Raw genomic sequence first — 21,203 nt, forward strand, 5'->3', positions numbered from 1 at the left:
ATGAGAAGTCTGCTCACTGCAATGAAGAGTAGCCCCCGCTCGCCACAACTAGAGAAAGCCCGCGCACAGCAACGAAGACCCAACGCAGCCAAAAATAAATAATAAATAAATAAAATTTTTAAAAAATCTATTGAAGTTTTTGTCACATTTCATATTGCTACTTATGGTCTAATGCAAATTCTAATGTGGCAGATACACATTTGCAATGAGTGGTCTCCAAAACTAAGCGCTTAGACAACCCAAATCGCCTCTCCAGTATTTGCTATTCTGGCAAAAATGTTGGAGAATCAAAACCGTCCACTGATGAATCACTGAAAGCAATTCTTAGACTGGGGCTGGGGGAGTGTAGTTTGTAAATCCACATCCAGTATGTTGATAAGTACCTTCAAAGACTTCTCTTTCCCCAACCCAGCACAACCACCAGGACCAGAAGGGAACTTAGTTTTCCTTCTCAGGAATCTATTTACCAATTCAACTTCTTTTAAAATGTTTATATTAATATTCAGATACTGAAGCCACATTTTTAAAAAATTCGTATTACTATTAATGAAACTAAGGTATAGGGCAGGTTACAAGCAATCCCTCCTCATCACTCTTGCCCTGATCAATCATCTAAACTCCCTGACGTTCAAACATTCTTGACATGGTTCTTGAAATAAAATTAAAGCTAAAGTAAATTCACTATAACTGGAAAATTCTTTTCTAATTTTAAGGGTGAGATTCCCATTAAATATTTTACCTGTTTTATATATTTCCAGTTAGGCTTATATTAACTATTAAAAAAGAAAGTTTGTATCACCACATGGATTAGTCATTAAAAGGTCTAGAAAAGGGACACACACTGTGAACTCCAGGGATTAAGAAGAGAAGCCCTGCCCTTCATTCCCAATGAACTTGGCCTCCTGAAAAGGCACCACACTCCAGTCTCCTTGGCTTATACAGGAGGGTCACAGGAGCTCAAGGTTCTAGAAAAACGTCCTGATTATAAGATAGACTATCAGAACCTGTTTTTTAAAGTCTCTGAAGTTCTACAGTTCTCAGTGATTTCTTTTAAAAACAGATGTAGCTTTTAAAAAACGGATACACATTTCACATTTTCTGTACTTTTCCTCTTCTTGCATAGCTGATTAGCTTGGGAAGGCTGTCAAAATTTTAAATTAAGATTAGATCATGAATATAGGGAGACAGCAGCAGGAAATAATATTTTAACTTTCCATTTGGTATAAAGAAAGGAACAGTTAAATCAAGGTTATGAGGAAACTGATGTGATATTTGTGAGGACAAAGGTTCTTTAAAAGCAAGAGAACATTACCATATGACACAGCAATTCCACTCCTAGGTATGTACCCGAGAGAAGTGAAAACATATGTCCACATAAAAATTTGTACATGAAATTCACAGCAGCATTGTTCACAAAAGCCAAAATGTGTAAATAACCCAAAGATCCATCAACTGATGAAAAAGTGTGGTGTATCCATGCAGTGGAATATTATTCAGCCATAATGAGGAATGAAATACTGATTCATGCTATAACACGGATGTTTAGCATAACTAAGCATTATGCTTAGTGAAAGAAGCCAGTCACAAAAGATCATATATTGTATTATCGCATTTTATGAACTGTCCAGAATAGGCAATCTATTGTGACTTAAGGTATCAATAGATTAATGGATGTCTGGGATTAATTAATTAATTAATTAATGTCCCCTGGGGAAGGGGAGTGGGGAGTGACTGCTAACGAATACAAAGTTTCTTCTGGGGGTGATAAAATGTTCTGGAATTAGATGGTGGTGATGGTTGCACAACTCTGTGAATATATGAAAAACCAGGAACTTGTCCATTTTTAAATGGTGAATTTTATGATACGTAAATTATATATTAATAAAGCTTTTATTTAAAATGCAGGTACAATAAAAGGTGATGCGTAAAAGAATCAATATATACTATTTGTGAAATGCTGGAAGTGAATAAAGCGGAAACATTTTTTAAAAGAAGAAGAGAAAAGCTCTTCATCTTTCCTCCCCTTCCCTCCTTCCATGTCTGTTCCCTCACAATTCAGTCCTACAGTCACTAGATGGGGCAGACAAAAGTGGCGTCTGCAACATGGGGGAACCGTGGTCCAGAGCACGGTCGGAGGAAGAGGGCATCCACCTGGGGGTGGAGGTGCTGGACATGGGAGATGAGTCACATGCCAGGGAGGCTGATCAAATAAGTGAATATACTCAGAACACAGAAGCCAAGTGGCTCATTGTCTGAAACGGTAGTTACAAATATAGAAAGTGAGAAAATTACAATGAACCCTGAGGTACTGGGTTAGAATTGGTGGTATTGGTGTGAACTCACAGTTTTCAATATATAGATTGATATAGAAATACATGTAGATGTAAATGTATGTAAATGTGTATATATGTTTATATATGGAATATGTCCCCTAGGGCTCTGCCCACTTAGAGGGCCTGGAGCAATGAGAAGCTCTGGTATATTCAGAGCCCAGATTCTGGATACCTTGTTCCATTAAAAGGAACCAGAGCTCTTTGGAGAAACGGATGATTCTGGGACTGAGGCAAGGAAAGTACAGATGAGTTTATGATATCTTGTATCAGAAAGTAAGGAAGTGCTCAAAGAATGATGGGGACATGTCAAAAGGACACAGAAACCAGCATGAAGGGGCTCCTACTGGCTATATTGGGGACAACTGAAACATCAAAATAAATAATGAAAGTAATGGATCATAACCCGCTTAATAAAACAGGAAATCTTGAGTCCCTGCAAACGTATAAACAATAAATGAATACATGAAAGTCTGGTGAGGAATGGCATATCTACATAGTTTCAAAGTTTCTCCCACAAAATGCTTATTAATTGCAAAGTGGATAAAGAGCACTCCACCATGAAAAAGACAGATGGGTCTGATAGATTCCACCTTAATCAAGTGACTGCAGTGAACATCAGCCGTAATGGGACAGAATGAAATCACCTGTAAGCTCATAAAAGCATTGAGAAGAGCACAGCATCATTTCTGTGACATTCCTGCCAAAGATGCAAGCCTGAATCTAGTCATCAGGAAACATCTGATAACTCAAGTCAGGGACACTCTACAAAATAACAGGTCTGCAATCTTCAAAGTGTTATGGTCCTCAAGACTAAGGAAAGACTGAAGAAGTGTTCTAGGCTACAGGAGACTTGCCAAATGCACTGCATGATTGTGACCTGGGGCCTGGAGCTGAGACGGCTAACATGAGTTGACATTACTGTCCTTACCATGACGGCTGGATTGCGGGTGTATAGGACAGGGCTCTGGTTTTAAGGAAACATACACTGAAATATTTGAGGTAATGCAGCAGCTTACCCCCAAATGGCTTACGAAAGAGAAAATTGTTCTTTGCACTATACTTCCAACTTGTCTGTGACTTTGTGATTGCTTTTTTAAAAACAATAAAGCAGAAGAAGTTCTGGCAGAGAAAGCTCTCAAAAGACTAACCTCCCACAGACAACATCCATAAACTCTGTCGAAATACAAAAAATAACTCTCTAAAGGCTCTGAAGAGTGAAAGAAAGCAGGCAGATTTTGGAGGAACTTAAAACTTTAGAAGAAGGGACAAGTACGGAGGGAGTTTCCTGTTCTCAGTGGCTTTGAACCTAAGATCAGGACACAGTCAGTGCCCAGCACAAAGCAGGTAAACCCCGCCCCCTAAAAAAACCCACTGTCTTTCTGGCCTGAAGAGCCAGCACACTGAACCCAAAGCAACCACAACCATTAAAAATGTGAGAGGAACCCGAAAGAGGAGGAGCACCGCTTTCTGTGTACACACTCTGTCCACATTTCCAGCTGGTGCGTGAACCACGTGTGTGTAGGTCAGGCTCAAGAGTCCCAGCAAAAGACCAACAAGCTGAATCAAGATACGAACGACTGCCCACTGCAGGTGAGAGAGAATTTGCAAGTTAACTGCCTGTCAAAGCAAAAGTACCAAAAGTCTCGGAGGAATATAACAGAATCCAGAGTCTCCACAGCGCAGCACTCGTGACGTTTAGCACTGCACTGTTTAATGAACAGCCAGAGCCGCATGTGACTCCTGAGCACCGTAAACGTGGCTAGGGTAACTGATGAACTGAACTGTTTGTTAAATTTAATGGTAATTAATTTAAATTCTAAAATTAACTCCGCTCTGGGAAAACTTTTAAGTTTGGAATGACTGGGTATATGAATCTAATATTTCAACAGCAAATTTCATGAAATCTAAATACAGATAAAGTATTTCCAATGGAAATTTAGTGTCAGCGTTGAGGTCTTCTGTAAGTGTAAAGTACATACCAGGCTCTGTAGACTTAGTACACAGAAAAGAATGTAAAATATCTTATTATCAATTTTAAATAGTGATTACACGTTGAAATGAGATAATATTTTGGATATATTTATTTGGTCAAATACAAATATTATTAAAATTAATTTCACCTATTTCTTTTTATTTTTGTAATGTAGCTACTAGAAAATTTAAAATTACTTATGTGACTCACATTATATTTCTATTGAATAGCACTAGTCTGGGACATTATCCAAATATGCTCAAAAATGAAGAACCAGAGAAATGTGACCCTTCTCAAAAAAAAAAAAAAAATCAAAGCAGGCCAACCCTGAGATGATCCAGATGTTAGAATTACCAGTTAAGGACTTTTAAGCGGCTACTTTAACTACGCTCAACGTAGTCAAAAGAAATATGCTCATAATTGAAAGAAAAACCAAGAAATCTAAGCAGATAAATAGAAATTATAAAAAAGAACCAAATGAAAATTCTAGAACTGAAAAATACAATGTCTAAAATTAAAAATTCACTGAATGGACTTCGTAGCAGAATGGAGATGCTAAGAAAGAGTCAGTGAATTTGAAGACACGTCAATGGAAATTATGCAATCTGAAAGAGAGACAGGAAAAATATTTTATAAAATGAACAGAGCCTCGGGGGTCTGGAGGACAATACCAAAATGTCCGAGAGAGCAGAGGAAGAGGTAGAAAAAAATATTTGAAGAAATAATAGCTGAAAACTGTCTGATTGCTCCGCATTGGGTTGAGCATACAGTAGATGCTCAATAACCACTTCAGGTAAGAACAAACGCAAATACTAAGTTTCAAAGTACATGTTGACCAAATACTCTTTATATGGAAGCCTTAAAAAATAAACTAATATGACTATAATAGTGCTACACACAAAATATGACCCAAGCACATGATAACTGTCCCACACCTGCCAGAATTTAATTGAATTGTGACAAACAAAACTCTATTTGGGACAGTGGGGGAAAGCCAGACGAGGTTACATGCTCCTGTAATATACTGCATCCCCTCCTCCACACTGGGTGATTCTGAGTCTTTTCCGCACTGTACCTGAGCCAGCACATCTTGAAACTGTTCTCTCGTGAGAGGCAGCAGGAAGGTTGTGATGACTCTTCGCAGTTCATTCTTTGTCACCGTCATGTTGTTACTGATGTCGAGCAGGTGAAAGGCTTTCTTCAACTCATCTCCTTTATCAGTAATTTTTTGAAATAAAATCCGTTTAACATCTAAGGATGACAGTATTGGATTTGCAACAGCTGTGGCTGTAAAAGAGAGACAGCTATTTATTAAACGCTCTTAAAGCTAAGACAATAAAAAGCATTTCACTGTGTACTAGAATCCAACAAACTTCTAAACAGTATTTCTTCTACTATATCTAGGTTTACAAGTAGATGACCCGCAATGGCAAATCTGCAGTCATTTGTTGCACCTCTGAAATTTACATTTCAATCAACATAAAATAATAGTAATAACATTAGAAAAAAAAAGCAAAGATAATCTTCCCTATAAAGGACCTAGGTCACTACAAGTGAAAAACATGGATATTGAAATAAAACTTAGTTAAGAATCAATTTTGTCTCAAATAAATCTTCAAAATATCATATTCACTTTTCATCCCCTTGCCAATTTTTTAGGGAAAAACATGTAATTCTTAAATCTACAACCTTTTCCTTTCAAAGACAAGGAAGAGGTGAGAATCCCTGGATACTAAAGGATAATGAAGAATGTTTAGTTCTCTAATGAGCTTGCAGGGCGCCTGCACTTTCTGGTGGGGAAAGGGGTCCCAGCTGTAATGGTTTAGGTCCCGGAGTCCCTGTGCCACCAAAGGGCAGCTGACACCCTACAGACAAACACAGTAACTACAAATTAACTCATGGTGCCCATCGGTATCATAAACATGAAGACGTGATTAGTCCCTTTCAATATTTTATAACCTACTAGGTAAAGCGGAGGCTAAGAACCATGGTAGCTTGGTAAATCTCTTATATCTATTAATGAGATTGCAAAGGCTTGGTGACCATAGTTCATTTAGTACCTCTGTCTTACATAGTAAATTCTGGACACGTTAAATGTCTCGAACATTGCCTCATTTTTTGTCAAACTGTTCACAGCAGAAGCTAGGGGAGGATGGCTCTAGTTATTTCCCTTTAAATGAGAATTTCTTATCAAGCTATGGAAGCTTCCTGGCATGAGGACAATGACGGCTTTAGTCTTGGGGTGACCTGGGCCAGAGGATGGATTCAAAGCGCCAACGTGGACCTTCCCAGAGGCAGTGAGGGATCTGCTCACAGCTGTAGGATGGCTGAGCTGCCTTCCGGTTGAGGCGGTAACAGAGAAGATACCAGCGCCCACACATGTCGTGAAGACCTTACGAGTCCTAACCTCAGGAGAAGCAGCGTGGCGGGTCCTGGGGACCACCTCCATCCTTCCAGGGGCTGTGCTGGCCGTCACTGATACCCACCTTCCCTGATGCTTGCTCACCGTGCACACACGAGGCCTGTGCCCAGTGCTGGGGATGGCTCAGCTCACGATGCCCACGGCCTCCCGCAGGGAGGGGATTACTTAACTGGGATACACTGGAGATCCAAAACATAGAGTGGTTGGTTTGGGGTGACAGGAGGAGGGTCTCAGGAAAATCTTCTTAGAGGACAGAGTGACACTTCCACTGCAATGTTGTGTTCCCTGAGAGCGAGAGGGGCTGGAAGTGGGGCTGCTGTGGAGGACAGCCAGGAGGGGACACGCAGAGCAGGCACCAGCCAGGAGAGGAGACTGGGAAAGTCAGCAGGAGCCAAGGCACGCGGTCCTGTCCTCTGGCTTTGTGCTCTGGTTACGGGATGCTACAGCGGGATTGTCATCGAGAGGATAACACAACCCAATTTTCATTCTTAAACTTCACTCTGGTATCACATGGGAGAGAAACAGAAAGGGGAGGAGAGTGACGGTATAAGAGAAGCTGGGTAATTAGAGCCAGCTCAGACAGGTCTTAAGTGAGGTCCACACTAATGTGATGGTCGGCGAGTGAAAAGCCGGGATGAATAAAAGAGATGTTAAAATAGAGGCGGTAGAGTCTACAGAACCTTCTGATTTGACGTGTCGGGTGAGGCAGGAGAAGAGGATGAATGAAGTTCGTGCACCTGGCGTGGGTGGCTGGGTGAGCGGTGAGAAAGCAAACACGGACGACGTGGCCAATGGGATCTCCCAAGATGGCCACAGCAAGATCCCCACCACACGTGCTTCTCTTACGATATCGTGTTAACTCTCTGCCCATCAAAAAGCGGGGCGTATGTTCCTTCTCCTTAAATCCGGATGAGTCTGTGACTAGAGCAGAACTGACACTACGTGATTTCCAAGACACAGTCACAGAAAGTACTACAGCTTCTGTCTGGTCCTGAGATGCTCACCCAGTCCCCATGCTGTGAGGAGGTCAAGGAGTCACACAGGGAAGCCACGTGTAGGTGGCTGGCCAACGGCCCCAACTGAGCTTCCAGCCAAGAGCACCAACTGCTGGCCACTCGAGGAGCCAGCCTCCAGGTGGTTCCAGCCACAGAGGTCAAGTCGCCCCCAGCCTTGGCACCTCTCCCTCTGAGGTGCACAGAGCAGAGACAAGCCATGCCTGGGACCCGCTTATATTGCAGATCTGTCAACAAAATACACGATTGTTGCGATTTCAAGCCTCTATGTTTGGTCGAGTTTGTTCATAGCAATGGACACCTGGAACAGAAGAGAAAAGTTGGCGGGAAAGCGAATGAGCTCCGTTTGGGGTATCTAAGTGGGGATGTCCATTTGAAAACTGAACACATAAATCTAGAGGTCAGAGAGGGTGGGGCTGGGATGCGGGCGTGAGAACTGGCTGTGTGGGAGCCCTAGGGAAGCAGGCAGGGAGAGAAGAAAGCCTTTCCAAACACTGACTTTTAAGGGTGTGGAATTTCATTTATTCAAAAAATATTTCTGAGCATCTGTCATACTTCAGCCACTGCTCTAGGCACTGAAGGTACTGCCGTGAATGAGACAGGAAGCTCTGCTCTTGGAAAGCTTTGACTCTGGAGGGGGAAGCAAAACAAGAAACAGACAAATGAGTGATGAGGTAACGGTAGATAGTGCCAAGTGCCGCAAAGGCAGCAGGACAAACCAACGAGGTGGGGGGCAGCCGGGGAGCTTAGGACGGGGGTCACGACGGAGCTGCTGCTTTGTTACGGGTGGCGTTTTGGGATGTGGAACCAGATGTTCAGCCAGGAGAAGACAGACAGGCAGAAGAGGGCTGGGCACAGAGCCTGGGCGAGGAGGGACTTAAATCTCCCACAAGAACTCCAAGGATGCTTGGTGTGCAGGAGTGGCTGCCTGCATCCCTCTGCGGTTCTGACTGTCGCTTCGAACCCCAGAAGCAGCTGATTCACATGGCGGAGCTGCAGGGCTCCACATTAGCTGGTGAAGAGGATTTCCCCCTCTGCCCACCCAGCCTGGAATTCCTCCTCCTGCAGCCAGCGTCACAGAGGGACCCCTTCATGTCTTTATGTCTCCATCTTGAAATCTTTTTTCAGACTTTTCATGCGCATTTTCAGTTGCTTTCCAAGCAGCCCCATCTTGGCAATCAATAATTCTAATTTTGAAGTCTCAGAAATATTGCCTTGAAACTACTTGAGTTCACTTGAGGGCAGACTTTTTATTTCACAAGCCTAATGCAACTTCTGGAATTTAAAATGAAAGCGGTAGCCAAACTTGCACAACCTGCTGGTGGGAGTACTAATTGATATGATCTCTCTGGAGGGGAATTTGACAAAATTTTCTACATCCGTTTAGGATACAGAAAGTCACAGCAGATTGTCATTCTGACCCTGGCAATGAGAACAAGTAGGATAAGCTAAAAAAAGAGAGGGGTTTGAAACCCACCAAAGAACTGAGGGTACAAATAAACTAAACTCCAGAAAGGACCAGCCACTCCTCAGAGAGAAAACACCCATGACTCCTTTCATCCTTGCAGAGCCTTGGGAAGAGAAGCAGATTCACTCTACACAGGGGTATGGAGAAAACAAGCAATTACTTAGTAGCCACGTGGACCGATCCCGTGGATTTGCATCCCAAGAGCCTCAGTCACAGAGCGAGTCTGCACCCGTCCCCTTGGGCCTTCACACGTTGCACAGGAAGCACCCCAAAGCTGGGAGTGAGGCGGGAGAGCTGTGTGATATGCCCCGAGGGATGCAGGGTCTTCCCTAAGTGTCAGGCAGCTGCTCACCGTGCCTGAGTACCGACCAGCGGCAAACCCCTCTGAAGCGTACGGGGCCCTCACCGAGTGCACCTCAGCAGCCCACTGCAACTGCAGGCAGGGCGGCAGGGCGGAGGGCGACCTCCTAAGGTGTGCGAAGCTAGCAGCTGAGCTGGAGGACAAAGAGAGCTCCCCAGAAACCCTCCAAAAGTGGCAGGAGGGCTGGAAAGCAGAGGGCCCGCCACAGGATGCCAAGCTGGCAGCCAGACTGTGAAGCAGAGATGGCCGGAGTCTCAGCAGCGCTCAGATCGCAAGGCCTGTTGAGGGGAAGCATTTGAAACAAGGGGTCACGTGAATCTAACCAAAACTGCAACCAAATCCAGACACAGCTCAACTGAGAAATTAAACTGAGCCAGCCCACCTCACCAGAAGCCTGAACAGAAGGGGCACTCCTTCTTCTGGTGGTAAATATGATTGACTTCTGTCTCTACTCTTTTTTACATAAATGTCTGGTGTTAAATCCTTTTAAAATTGCAAGACAAGTAAACAAAGAAAAGGTGACCTGATCAAGAGCAAAAAAGAATCACCCGAAGACCCACAGAGAGAACAGATGTAGAAACGATCAGGTATTTAAACCAAGAAGGACAAATATGTTAAAGAGATTAAGGGAAAACTGAAAAAATGCTGAACACTAGGGAATTTCAGCAGAGAAGTGGAAACTATTTTTTTAAAGCACATGAAAAAGCTAGAAATTAAAAATACAATATCAAAGCGAAGAGCTCATTTAATTTGTTTAACGGCAAAACTGTACACAGTAGAAGAAAGGACTAGTGAATAGAAAGTCAGGTCAACAGAAATTATTCAGATTGAAACATAAGCATAAAGCAAAAAACATCTTAAAAGGAAACAGGGTGTCTAATATCTGTGGCTCACAGATTCACCCATGAATTGTGCTTTCTTTAATATGAGTTATATAAGTACACGTCTACAGGTGTGTGTGCATGCATGACACGCATGAGAGACAGGCCAGCCAAACACTTAATGGTGACCAACTCTGGAGAGAAAAGGGGTGCTAGGAGACATTATATATGTATGTATATAATTTTTATTTAAATATATTTGTTTTCTATATATATAATTTTTATTTAGAAAAGAAAAAAATAATTCAGTACTTTAAAAAAAACGTAAATAAAAGGCAAATGACAAATGAAAAAAGATACTGATGGCACATAAGGCAGATAAAGGATTAATATTTTTAATACAGAGAGCTCATACAAATAACTAAAAAGACCAACCCACAGTGGGTAAATGGGCAAAGGACATGAACAGGCAGCTGACAAAAGAAAGACATAAACCTGATGAACTTGACAATCAAAGTTAACCTCACCATTAGAGAAATGCAGATTAAAATCACAACAGAATATTGTTTATGCATATCAAATGGACAAAATGTAAGAGATAATATTCTGTGTTAGGATATTCAGAAACAAGTACTTTTTTTTTTTTTAACATCTTTATTGGAGTATAATTGCTTTACAATGGTGTGTCAGTTTCTGCTTTATAACAAAGTGAATCAGTTATACATATACATATGTTCCCACCTCTCTTCTCTCTTGCATCTCCCTCCTTCCCGCCCTCCCTATCCCACACCTCTAGGTGGTCACAAAGCACAGAGCTGATCTCCCTGTGCTATGCGGTTGCTTCCCACTAGCTATCTACGTTTGGTAGTGTATATATGTCCATGCCACTCTCTCTCTTTGTCACATCTTACCCTTCCCCCTCCCCATATCCTCAAGTCCATTCTCTAGTAGGTCTGTGTCTTTATTCCCATCTTGCCACTAGGTTCTTCATGACCTTTTTTTTTTTTTCCTTAGATTCCATATATATGTGTTAGCATACTGTATTTGTTTTTCTCTTTCTGACTTACTTCACTCTGTATGACAGACTCTAACTCCATCCACCTCACTACAAATAACCATTTCGTTTCTTTTTATGGCTGAGTAATATTCCATTGTATATATGTGCCACGTCTTCTTTATCCATTCATCCGATGATGGACACTTAGGTTGCTTCCATGTCCTGGCTATCGTAAAGAGAGCTGCAGTGAACATTTTGGTACATGACTCTTTTTGAATTATGGTTTTCTCAGGGTATATGCCCAGTAGTGGGATTGCTGGGTCGTATGGTAGTTCTATTTTTAGTTTTTTAAGGAACCTCCATACTGTTCTCCATAGTGGCTGTATCAATTTACATTCCCACCAACAGTGCAAGAGTGTTCCCTTTTCTCCACACCCTCTCCAGCATTTATTGAGAAACAAGTACTTTTAAAATACTACTTGTGGGGATGTGCAGTACAAGCTTCCAAAAGGCAATTCGGTGGTGCTCACGAGCCTTAAGAGTGTGGATGCCCTTTAATCCAGTAATCCCACTTCACTCCATTCTTCTTTGTACTGTCAGAAAGCTAGTTAAACTAAGATACACCCAAAGTATACTCTAGGCGTGGAGCTATTGAGCTGGAAGAGATTTATTCTGGATGACAACTGTTTGTGTTGGAAATTGCCAGTTATCCCTCAACATCCATTCTCCCCTCTTTCCTGAGATTTGGACAGACACATGGCCCACCTGAAATAGTCTCTCTGGTAGATGCCTGTGGCCTCTCACTGATGCAGATGAGCACAGGTGGCGAGTGTGACCTGTGACTAGAATGCCTTTCTTCCGGTCCATCCTTTCACTACGTCCCTCTGAGTCCTTCTGGTTCCTCCGGCTGTGCACTCACAGCGCTTTGTACGTGCTTCTGGACCGGCACTGGTATTGTTCTGCTGGAATTCTTCCTCTCCCTCTCAAGACTGTGGGATCCTCCAGGGCAGACCCTCTACCGGACCCGTCTCTTTATCCTCCGTCCCTGTGACAGTTCTTGTCACATATTAGGGCTCAGAAAATGTTTGTGAAGGAAGGGAGGGAGGGAGGAATGAACAAATGAAAAGACACATTTTTGGGAAATTATAATGTCAAATTTTATTGCTTTAAAACTGAGTGATCGGGACTTCCCTGGTGGCGCAGTGGTTGAGAATCTGCCTGCCAATGCAGGGGACACAGGTTCGAGCCCTGGTCTGGGAAAATCCACATGCCGCAGAGCAACTGGGCCCATGAGCCACAACTACTGAGCCTGCGCGTCTGGAGCCTGTGCTCCGCAACAAGAGAGGCCACGATAGTGAGAGGTCCGCGCACCGCGATGAAGAGTGGCCCCCACTTGCCACAACTAGAGAAAGCCCTCGCACAGAAACAAAGACCCAACACAGCCATGAATAAATAAATAAATAAATAAATATTTTTAAAAAAGAAAAGGAAATGAGGAAGCTTCTGCTTCCTGCCATGAAAAAAAAAAAAAACTGAGTGATCCAAATCAATTAAAATTTTACATCCACACAAAAATCTGCACGCAAATGTCTATAGCAGCTTTATTCATAATTGCCAAGGCATGAGAGCAACCAAGATGTCCTTCAGTAGTGAATAAACTGTTGTACATCCATACAAGAGAATGTTATTCAGAGAAAAAAAGAAATGAACTATCACATCATGAAAAGACATGAAGGAGCCTTAAGTGCGTACTGCTAAGTGAAAGAAGCCAATCTGAAAATGCTACGGACTGTATGATTCCAACTAAATGACATTCTGAAAAAAGGCAAAACTACGGAGACAGTAAGAAGACCAATGGTTGCCTGAGATTGCGGGGCGGAGGGATGAATAGGCAGAGCACAGAGGATTCTCAGGGCAGTGAAACTACTCTGTATGAAGCAGTAACAGCAGACACATGTCATTATACGTTTATCAAAACCCAAAGAACGTACAACACAAAGACTGTGAACTCTAATAATGTGTCAATAATGGCTCATCAATTCTAATGAATGTACCACACTAATGCCAATGCTGGTAATAAGGGAAACTGGGGATGGGGAGTAAAGAGGTGTATGGGAATTCTCTGTACTTTAGCTCAGTTTTTCTGTAAACCTAAAACTACTCAGGGAGTTCTCTGGCGGTCCAGTGGTTAGAACTCGGCACTCTCACTGCCGTGGCCCAGGTTCTATCCCTGGTCAGGGAACTAAGATCCCACAAGCCACACAGTGTGGCCAAAAAAAAAAAAAAAAAAACTACTCAAAAAATATAGTCTATTAATTAAGGAAAAAACTGAGGAGTGAGGCAGTATACTAGATAACATAGTAGTTAATTCCATGGATCCTGGAATCACACTGTCTGGGTACAAATCCCAACCCTGCTACCTAAAAGCTATGCAACTTTTGGGCAAGTGGCTTGATAAACCTGTATCTCAGATTCCCCATAAAGAAAACTGGGACAATAACAGAATTTATTTCACAGCTTTACTGTGAGGATTAAATGTCATGAGAGGCCTTTGTACAGAGTCTAGTACATACTAAACATACATAATGATATCTACTGTTAGTATCATTTGCTCAGGAATACTCACATGAAGAAGGTCTGAACATATGTTGGAAACCATTCCTTGAATACACTCTACATGGTGAAGAGTGGGGTCTTAAATGCGTGAATTTTTGTGTGTGAGGATACAAAGTATGCCAATCTGGTACAACCGCCATTTTGCACGTTAAATCCCTGTGATATAAAAAAAAAAAAAAAAATAGGTTACATTATCTTCAAGCACATCCTAAAAATGTGGCCAACCTCCTATCTATTCCTTTTCTGAGAGGGCAGCTGGAGACTGTAAAAATGCCGCTAGTCATGACCTTCTTGCCAATGTTTCAAAGACTATTCTTAAAGGGAACACAGAATTGTGATTTTAGACTCACTTTTATAGCAGATCCAATAATCTTCAAAAATGGGACAACAAAGAGGCATTTGGATAGGAAAACCCACCTGCACCTCAACTACCAGTGACTCATTTCTTGGGGGGGTGGGCAGCAGGGGTGGAAAGTTTGGGTACTCTGAGCTCTCTTGAAGTGCCTCACTGAACATCCAACACACAAGTCAGAGGCACAGCTGGGGAAAACAGCACCAAAAATGGTGGAGTAAGGACCTCTGAAAATCATCTCCAAAAAAGTAATGAGAACACTGGCAAAAACTGTCAGAATCAGCTGTTTCAGAACTCTGGAAATTAACCAAAGGTTTGCAGCAATCTGGGGAGTGCTTACTCGTGAGAGATGCCGGAATCTCAGAATGAACACCAAGTTTTATGGCATTTTAACTTCCCCTATTCCCATCTCCCCTCACCCCCAAATCTGCAATAGCCTTGAAACCACCATCCTACAATCACAGTGAAAACCCAGCAGACTGCCAGGCACTGGAAGGGAAAGAACAGGGTTGAAACTCCTTCAAAGCCCCATTATCAGAAAATTTTCATTATATGACTTACCTGATGGCCCCCTGAAAGACCCCTCTCACAAGGCTGTCTTTATCTGAACTGATTCAGAGCTTGCCCAGTGAGAACAAGCTATTGTCAAAAGGCGTTTGCTGAAAAAAATTCAGGGGCAATTGTTTAAAATTTTAACTGCCTGAGCGGGTGGATAACAGACAGAGCAAATAATAGCCTAACCAAAAAGCTTAAACCGAAAAGCTAGGGAGTGAGATGTCCGTAGGGGCTTTGAGAAGCTCCCACGTATTCCTGGGAATCTAGAAGGCTGTGAGCATGTCCAGGGCTATGTGCTTGCCTAGGAAAGACCTGAGAAGGCCCTAAGCTCCCAGCTCTGGCTGATCTTGAGGTTCTGCACAAGCAGGAGGTGGAGGTTGAGGCTGTAAACTGCCTGGTTGAGTGTTGACAGAATGCTCCAACACACACCAAGAGCCCCTCGGCAAAGACTGGAAGACCGTTGTGTCCAGGCGTTTAAGGAAACCTCTGTCCCATCACACACTGACCAATAAGCTAACCAGTCAGGGACTTCAGTGGCCACACGTGACAAACAATACAGACCTTACAAAGTTAGTTTAGAAAAGTCACTAAACAAACAAAACACGGAAAGGAGGGAGAATATGATTTTGAGAACTGCCACATTCTTAAAATGTCTAGTTTCCAACAAAAATTTTATGAGACATGCAACAAAAAAAAAGTACGGCCCACACATACCTATCTTCAGAAACCATACAAGCAAGAAAAGAGTGGAATGAAACATTTAAACTGTCAAAAGGAAAAAAAAAACCCCACCAACCTAGAATTCTGTATCCAGCAAAATAGCCTTCAGATTTAAAGACAAATAAAGACTTGATCATACAAACAAAAATTGAGGAAATGTCACCAGCAGACCTGCTTGTAAGCAGACCTGCTTGTAAGAATTACTAAAATAACTTCTTCAGAGAGAAGAACAAATCATATGGGTCAGAAACTCAGACCTACATAAAGAAAGAAAGAGCATTAGAGAAAGAATAAATGAAGGCAAAATAAACATATATGCACCTAATAACAGAGCCCCAATATACATGAAGTAAAAACTGGTGAACTGAAAGGAGAAACAGACACTTCAACAATAACAGCTGGAGACTTCAGTGCTCACTTTCAGTACGGACACAACAATTAGTCAGAAGATTAACAAGGAAACAGAACACTTGAACAACACTTTCAACCAATTAGACCTAACAGACATCTATAGAGCACTCCACCCAACAACAGAATACACTTTCTTCTCAAGTGGACATGGAACATTCTCCAGGATAGACCATTTGTTAGGCCATAACACAAGTCTCAATAAACTTAAAAGGATTGAAAACATCAAAGTATGTTCTCCAACCACACAGGAATGAAATTAGAAATAAGTATCAAAAAAATGAGGTAATTCACAAATATGTGGAAATTAAACAACACACTCTTAAATAACCAATGAGAAATTAGCAAATACTTTTAGATGAATGAAAATGAAGGCACAACATACCAGAACTTATGGGATGCAGCTAAAGCAGTGCTTAGGGTAAAAATTATAGCTGTAAATGTCTATATTAAAAAGGAAAATTTCAAATTAATAATTTAACCTTCTTCCTCAAGAAACTAGAAAAATAAGAGTAAACTAACCCCAAAGTGAGGAGAATGAAGGAAATAATAAAGGTTAGAGCAGAAATTAAAAAAATCAAATTTAGAAAAACAATAGAGAAAGCCAACAAAATTAAAAGTTAGCTCTTTAAAAGATCAGCAAACTGCCAAATTTTTAGCTAGACGGACCAGGAAAAAGTGAGAAACATTCAAATTACTAAAATCAAGAATGAAAGAGAAGACATTACTATTGACCTCACCAAAAAAAGGATTCTAAGGGAATACTATGAACAATTAATTGTATGCCAACAAATTAGATAACCTACATGAAATGGAAAATTCTTTAAAAAATGCAAGCTACTGAACCTGACTAAAAAGGAAACAGAAAATCTGAATAGACCTAAAACAAAAGACTGAATTAGCAGTCAAAAAACTTCTTGCAAAAAAACCCAGGACCAGATGGGTTCGCTGGTGAATTCTACCGAGTATTTAAAGAAGAATAATTAAAACCAATTCTTCAAAAACTCTTCCAAAAAACAGAAAAGGAGAGAACACTTTCCAACACATTCTATGAGGCCAGTATGACATCGATACCAAAACCAGACAAAGACACCAAAAGAGAAAGCTAAAGGCTAATATTCCTTACGAATACAGGAAATATCCTCAACAAAGCACAAACATACTGAATCCAGCAACATTAAAAAGAATTAGACATCATGACCAAGTGAGATTTATCCCAGGAATGCAAGAATGGCTGAACATAGGTGGTCACAAGGCACCGAGCTGATCTCCCTGTGCTATGCAGCTGCTTCCCACTAGCTATCTAGTCTACCAAATGTAAATTAGATAGCTAGTGGGAAGCAGACGCATAGCACAGGGAGATCAGCTCAGTGCTTTGTGACCACCTAGAGGGGTGGGATAGGGAGGGTGGAAGGGAGATGCAAGAGGGAGGGGATATGGGGATATATGTGTACATATAGCTGATTCACTTTGTTATACAGCAGAAACTAACACAACATTGTAAAGCAATTATACTCCAATAAAGATGTTAAAAAAAAAAAATTAAATTAAAATATATGCCCCTAAAAAATGAATGTAATACACACCACATTAATAGAATCAAGAAAAAACACACAACCAACTCAACTGATGCAGAAAAGGTATTTCACAAAATCCTACACCCTTTCACGATAAACACACTCAACAAACTAGAAATAGAAGGGAACTTCCTTGACCTGACAAAGGGCATCAGTGAAAACCAATAGCTAACTTCATACGTAATGATAAAAGAATAAAGGATAAAAGTTTTCCCCTAAGATCAGGAACAAGACAAGAATGTCTATTCAACATTGTACTGCAGGTTCTAGCCAGGGCAACTAGGCAAGAAAATAAATAAAAGGTATCCAGATTGGAGACTAATAAGTAAAACTATCTCTATTTGCTGATAATATGACTTTGTACGTATAAAATCCTTGGGAACACACACACAAACACACACCAAAAACACACAAACACACACAACTATTAGAAATAATAAACAAGTTCAGTAAGGTGCAGGATACAAGATCAATATACAAAAATCATTTAAAAAATTTAAAATATATATATACAAAAATCAACTGTAGTTCTACACAACTGCAATGAACACACTGAAAATAAAATTAAGAAAACAATTCCATGTACAATAGTATCAAAAAGAATAAAATACTTAATAAACTTAACAAAAAGTACACAATTCGTACACTGAAACTACAAAGTATCACTGAAAAGAAATTAAAGAAGATCTGAATAAATGGAAAGACATCCCATGTTTATGGATAAGATTATAATACACCTCAAATTGATCGACAGATTCAATTTAATGCTCATCAAAATCTCAGCTGCCTTTTTTGCTGAAATTGACAAGTTTAGCCTAAAATTCATATAGAAATTTAAGAGATTCAGTATAGCCAAAACAATCTTTAAAAAATAAAAACAAAGTTACAGGGCTTACACTTCCTGATTTCAAAATTTACTACAAAGCAACAGTAGTCAAGACAGTGTGGTGCTGGCATAAGGACAGACATGCAGATCAATGGGATAGAATGGAGAACCTGGAAGCAAACCCTTAAATGTAGCATTAACCGATTTTTGACAAGGGCTGCAAGATCATTCAATGCAGAAAGAATAGTCTTTTCAACAAATGGTGCTGGGACAACTGGATATCCACATACAAAAGAATGAAACTGGACCCCCACTTCATACCACATAAAAAAATTAACTCAAAATCAACCAAAGACCTAAATTTAAGAACTGAAGCTAGAGAGATTGGTTCAAGATGGCAGAGTAGAAGGACGTGCGCTTACTCCCTCTTGCGAGAGCACCAGGATCACAACTAACTGCTGAACAATCATCGACAGGAAGACACTGGAACTCACCAAAAAAGATACCCCACATCCAAAGACAGAGGAGAAGCCACAATGAGACGGTAGGAGGGGCGCAATCACAGTAAAATCAAATCCCGTAACTGCTGTGTGGGTGATTCACAAACTGGAGAACACTTATACCACAGAAGTCCACCCACTGGAGTGAAGGTTCTGAGCCCCACATCAGGCTTCCCAACCTGGGGTCTGGCAATGGGAGGAGGAATTCCTAGAGAATCAGACTTTGAAGGCTAGCAGGATTTGATTGCAGGACTTCGACAGGACTGGGGGAAACAGAGACTCCACTCTTGGAGGGCACACACAAAGTAGTGTGCACATTGGGATCAAGGGGAAGGAGCAGTGACCCCATAGGAGACTGAACCAGACCTACCTGCTAGTGTTGGAGGGTCTCCTGCAGAGGCGGGGGGTGGGTGTGGCTCACCGTGAGGACAAGGACACTGGAAGCAGAAGCTCTGGGAAGTACTCCTTGGCGTGAGCCCTCCCAGAGTCTGCCATTAGCCCCATCAAAGAGCCCAGTTAGGCTCCAGTGTTGGGTCGCCTCAGGCCAAACAACCAACAGGGAGGGAACCCAGCCCCACCCATCAGCAGACACGCAGATTAAAGTTTTACTGAGCTCTGCCCACCAGAGCAACACCCAGCTCTACCCACCACCAGTCCCTCCCATCAGGAAGCTTGCACAAGCCTCTTAGATAGCCTCATCCACCAGAGGGCAGACAGCAGAAGCAAGAAGAACTACAATCATGCAGCCTGTGGAACAAAAACCACACTCACAGAAAGACAGACAAGATGAAAAGGCAGAGGGCTATGTACCAGATGACGGAACAAGATAAAGCCCCAGAAAAACAACTAAATGAAATGGAGATAGGCAGCCTTCCAGAAAAAGAATTCAGAATAATGATAGTGAAGATGATCCAGGACCTCGGAAAAAGAATGGAGGCAAAGATTGAGAAGATGCAAGAAATGTTTAACAAAGACCTAGAAGAATTAAAGAACAAACACCTAGAAGAATTAAAAAACAAACAAACAGATATGAACACTGCAATAACTGAAATGAAAAATACAACAGAAGGGATCAATAGCAGAATAACTGAGGCAGAAGAAGAGATAAGTGACCAGGAAGACAGAATGGTGGAATTCATTGCCACAGAACAGAATAAAGAAAAAAGAATGAAAAGAAATGAAGACAGCCTAAGAGACCTCTGGGACAACATTAAATGCAACAACATTTGCATTTTAGGGGTCCCAGAAGGAGAAGAGAGAGAGAAAGGACCCGAGAAAATATTTGAAGAGATTATAGTCGAAAACTTCCCTAACATGGGAAAGAAAACAGCCACCCAAGTCCAGGAAGCACAGAGAGTCCCAGGCAGGATAAACCCAAGGAGAAACGCACCGAGACACATAGTAATCAAATTGACAAAAATTAAATACAAAGAAAAATTATTGAAAGCAGAAAGGGAAAAACGACAAACAACATACAAGGGAACTCCCGTAAGGTTAACAGCTGATTTCTCAGCAGAAACTCTACAAGCCAGAAGGGAGTGGCATGATATATTTAAAGTGATGAAAGGGAAGAACCTACAACCAAGATTACTCTACCCGGCAAGGATCTCATTCAGATTCGACAGAGAAATCAAAAGCTTTACATACAAGCAAAAGCTAAGAGGATTCAGCACCACCAAACCAGCTCTACAACAAATGCTAAAGGAACTTCTCTAAGTGGGAAACACAAGAGAAGAAAAGGACCTACAAAAACAAACCCATAACAATTTAAAAAATGGTAATAGATACATACATATCGATAAGTACCTTAAACATGAATAGATTAAATGCTCCAACCAAAAGACACAGGCTTGCTGAATGGATACAAAAACAAGACCCATATATATGCTGTCTACAAGAAACCCACTTCAGACCTAGGGACACATACAGACTGAAAGTGAGGGGATGGAAAAAAGATATTCCATGCAAATGGAAATCAAAAGAAAGCTGGAGTAGCAATACTCAGATAAAATAGACTTTAAAATAAAGAATGTTACAAGAGAAAAGGAAGGATACTACATAATGATCAAGGGATCAATCCAAGAAGAAGACATAACAATTATAAATATATATGCACCCAACATAGGAGCACCTCAACGCATAAGGCAACTGCTAATGGCTATAAAAGAGGAAATCGACAGTAACCCGATAATAGTGGGGGACTTGAACACCTCACTTACACCAATGCACAGATCATCCAAACAGAAAGTTAATAAGGAAACA

General features: G+C 41.3%; 1 protein-coding gene across 1 annotated transcript in view; it reads right to left on the reverse strand.

The window, feature by feature from the left end:
- The window catches only part of EFCAB6 (EF-hand calcium binding domain 6), a 248,207-nt gene that overhangs the window by 207,710 nt on the left and 19,294 nt on the right, over positions 1–21,203 (reverse strand). Inside the window, 2 exon segments of the mRNA XM_059937122.1 lie at positions 5,381–5,592; positions 14,014–14,159. Of these exon segments, the coding sequence (XP_059793105.1) occupies positions 5,381–5,592; positions 14,014–14,159 (358 nt within the window).

Source organism: Balaenoptera ricei, chromosome 10 (genome assembly GCF_028023285.1).
Source record: "Balaenoptera ricei isolate mBalRic1 chromosome 10, mBalRic1.hap2, whole genome shotgun sequence".
In the NCBI taxonomy this organism is placed as follows: Eukaryota; Metazoa; Chordata; class Mammalia; order Artiodactyla; family Balaenopteridae; genus Balaenoptera; species Balaenoptera ricei.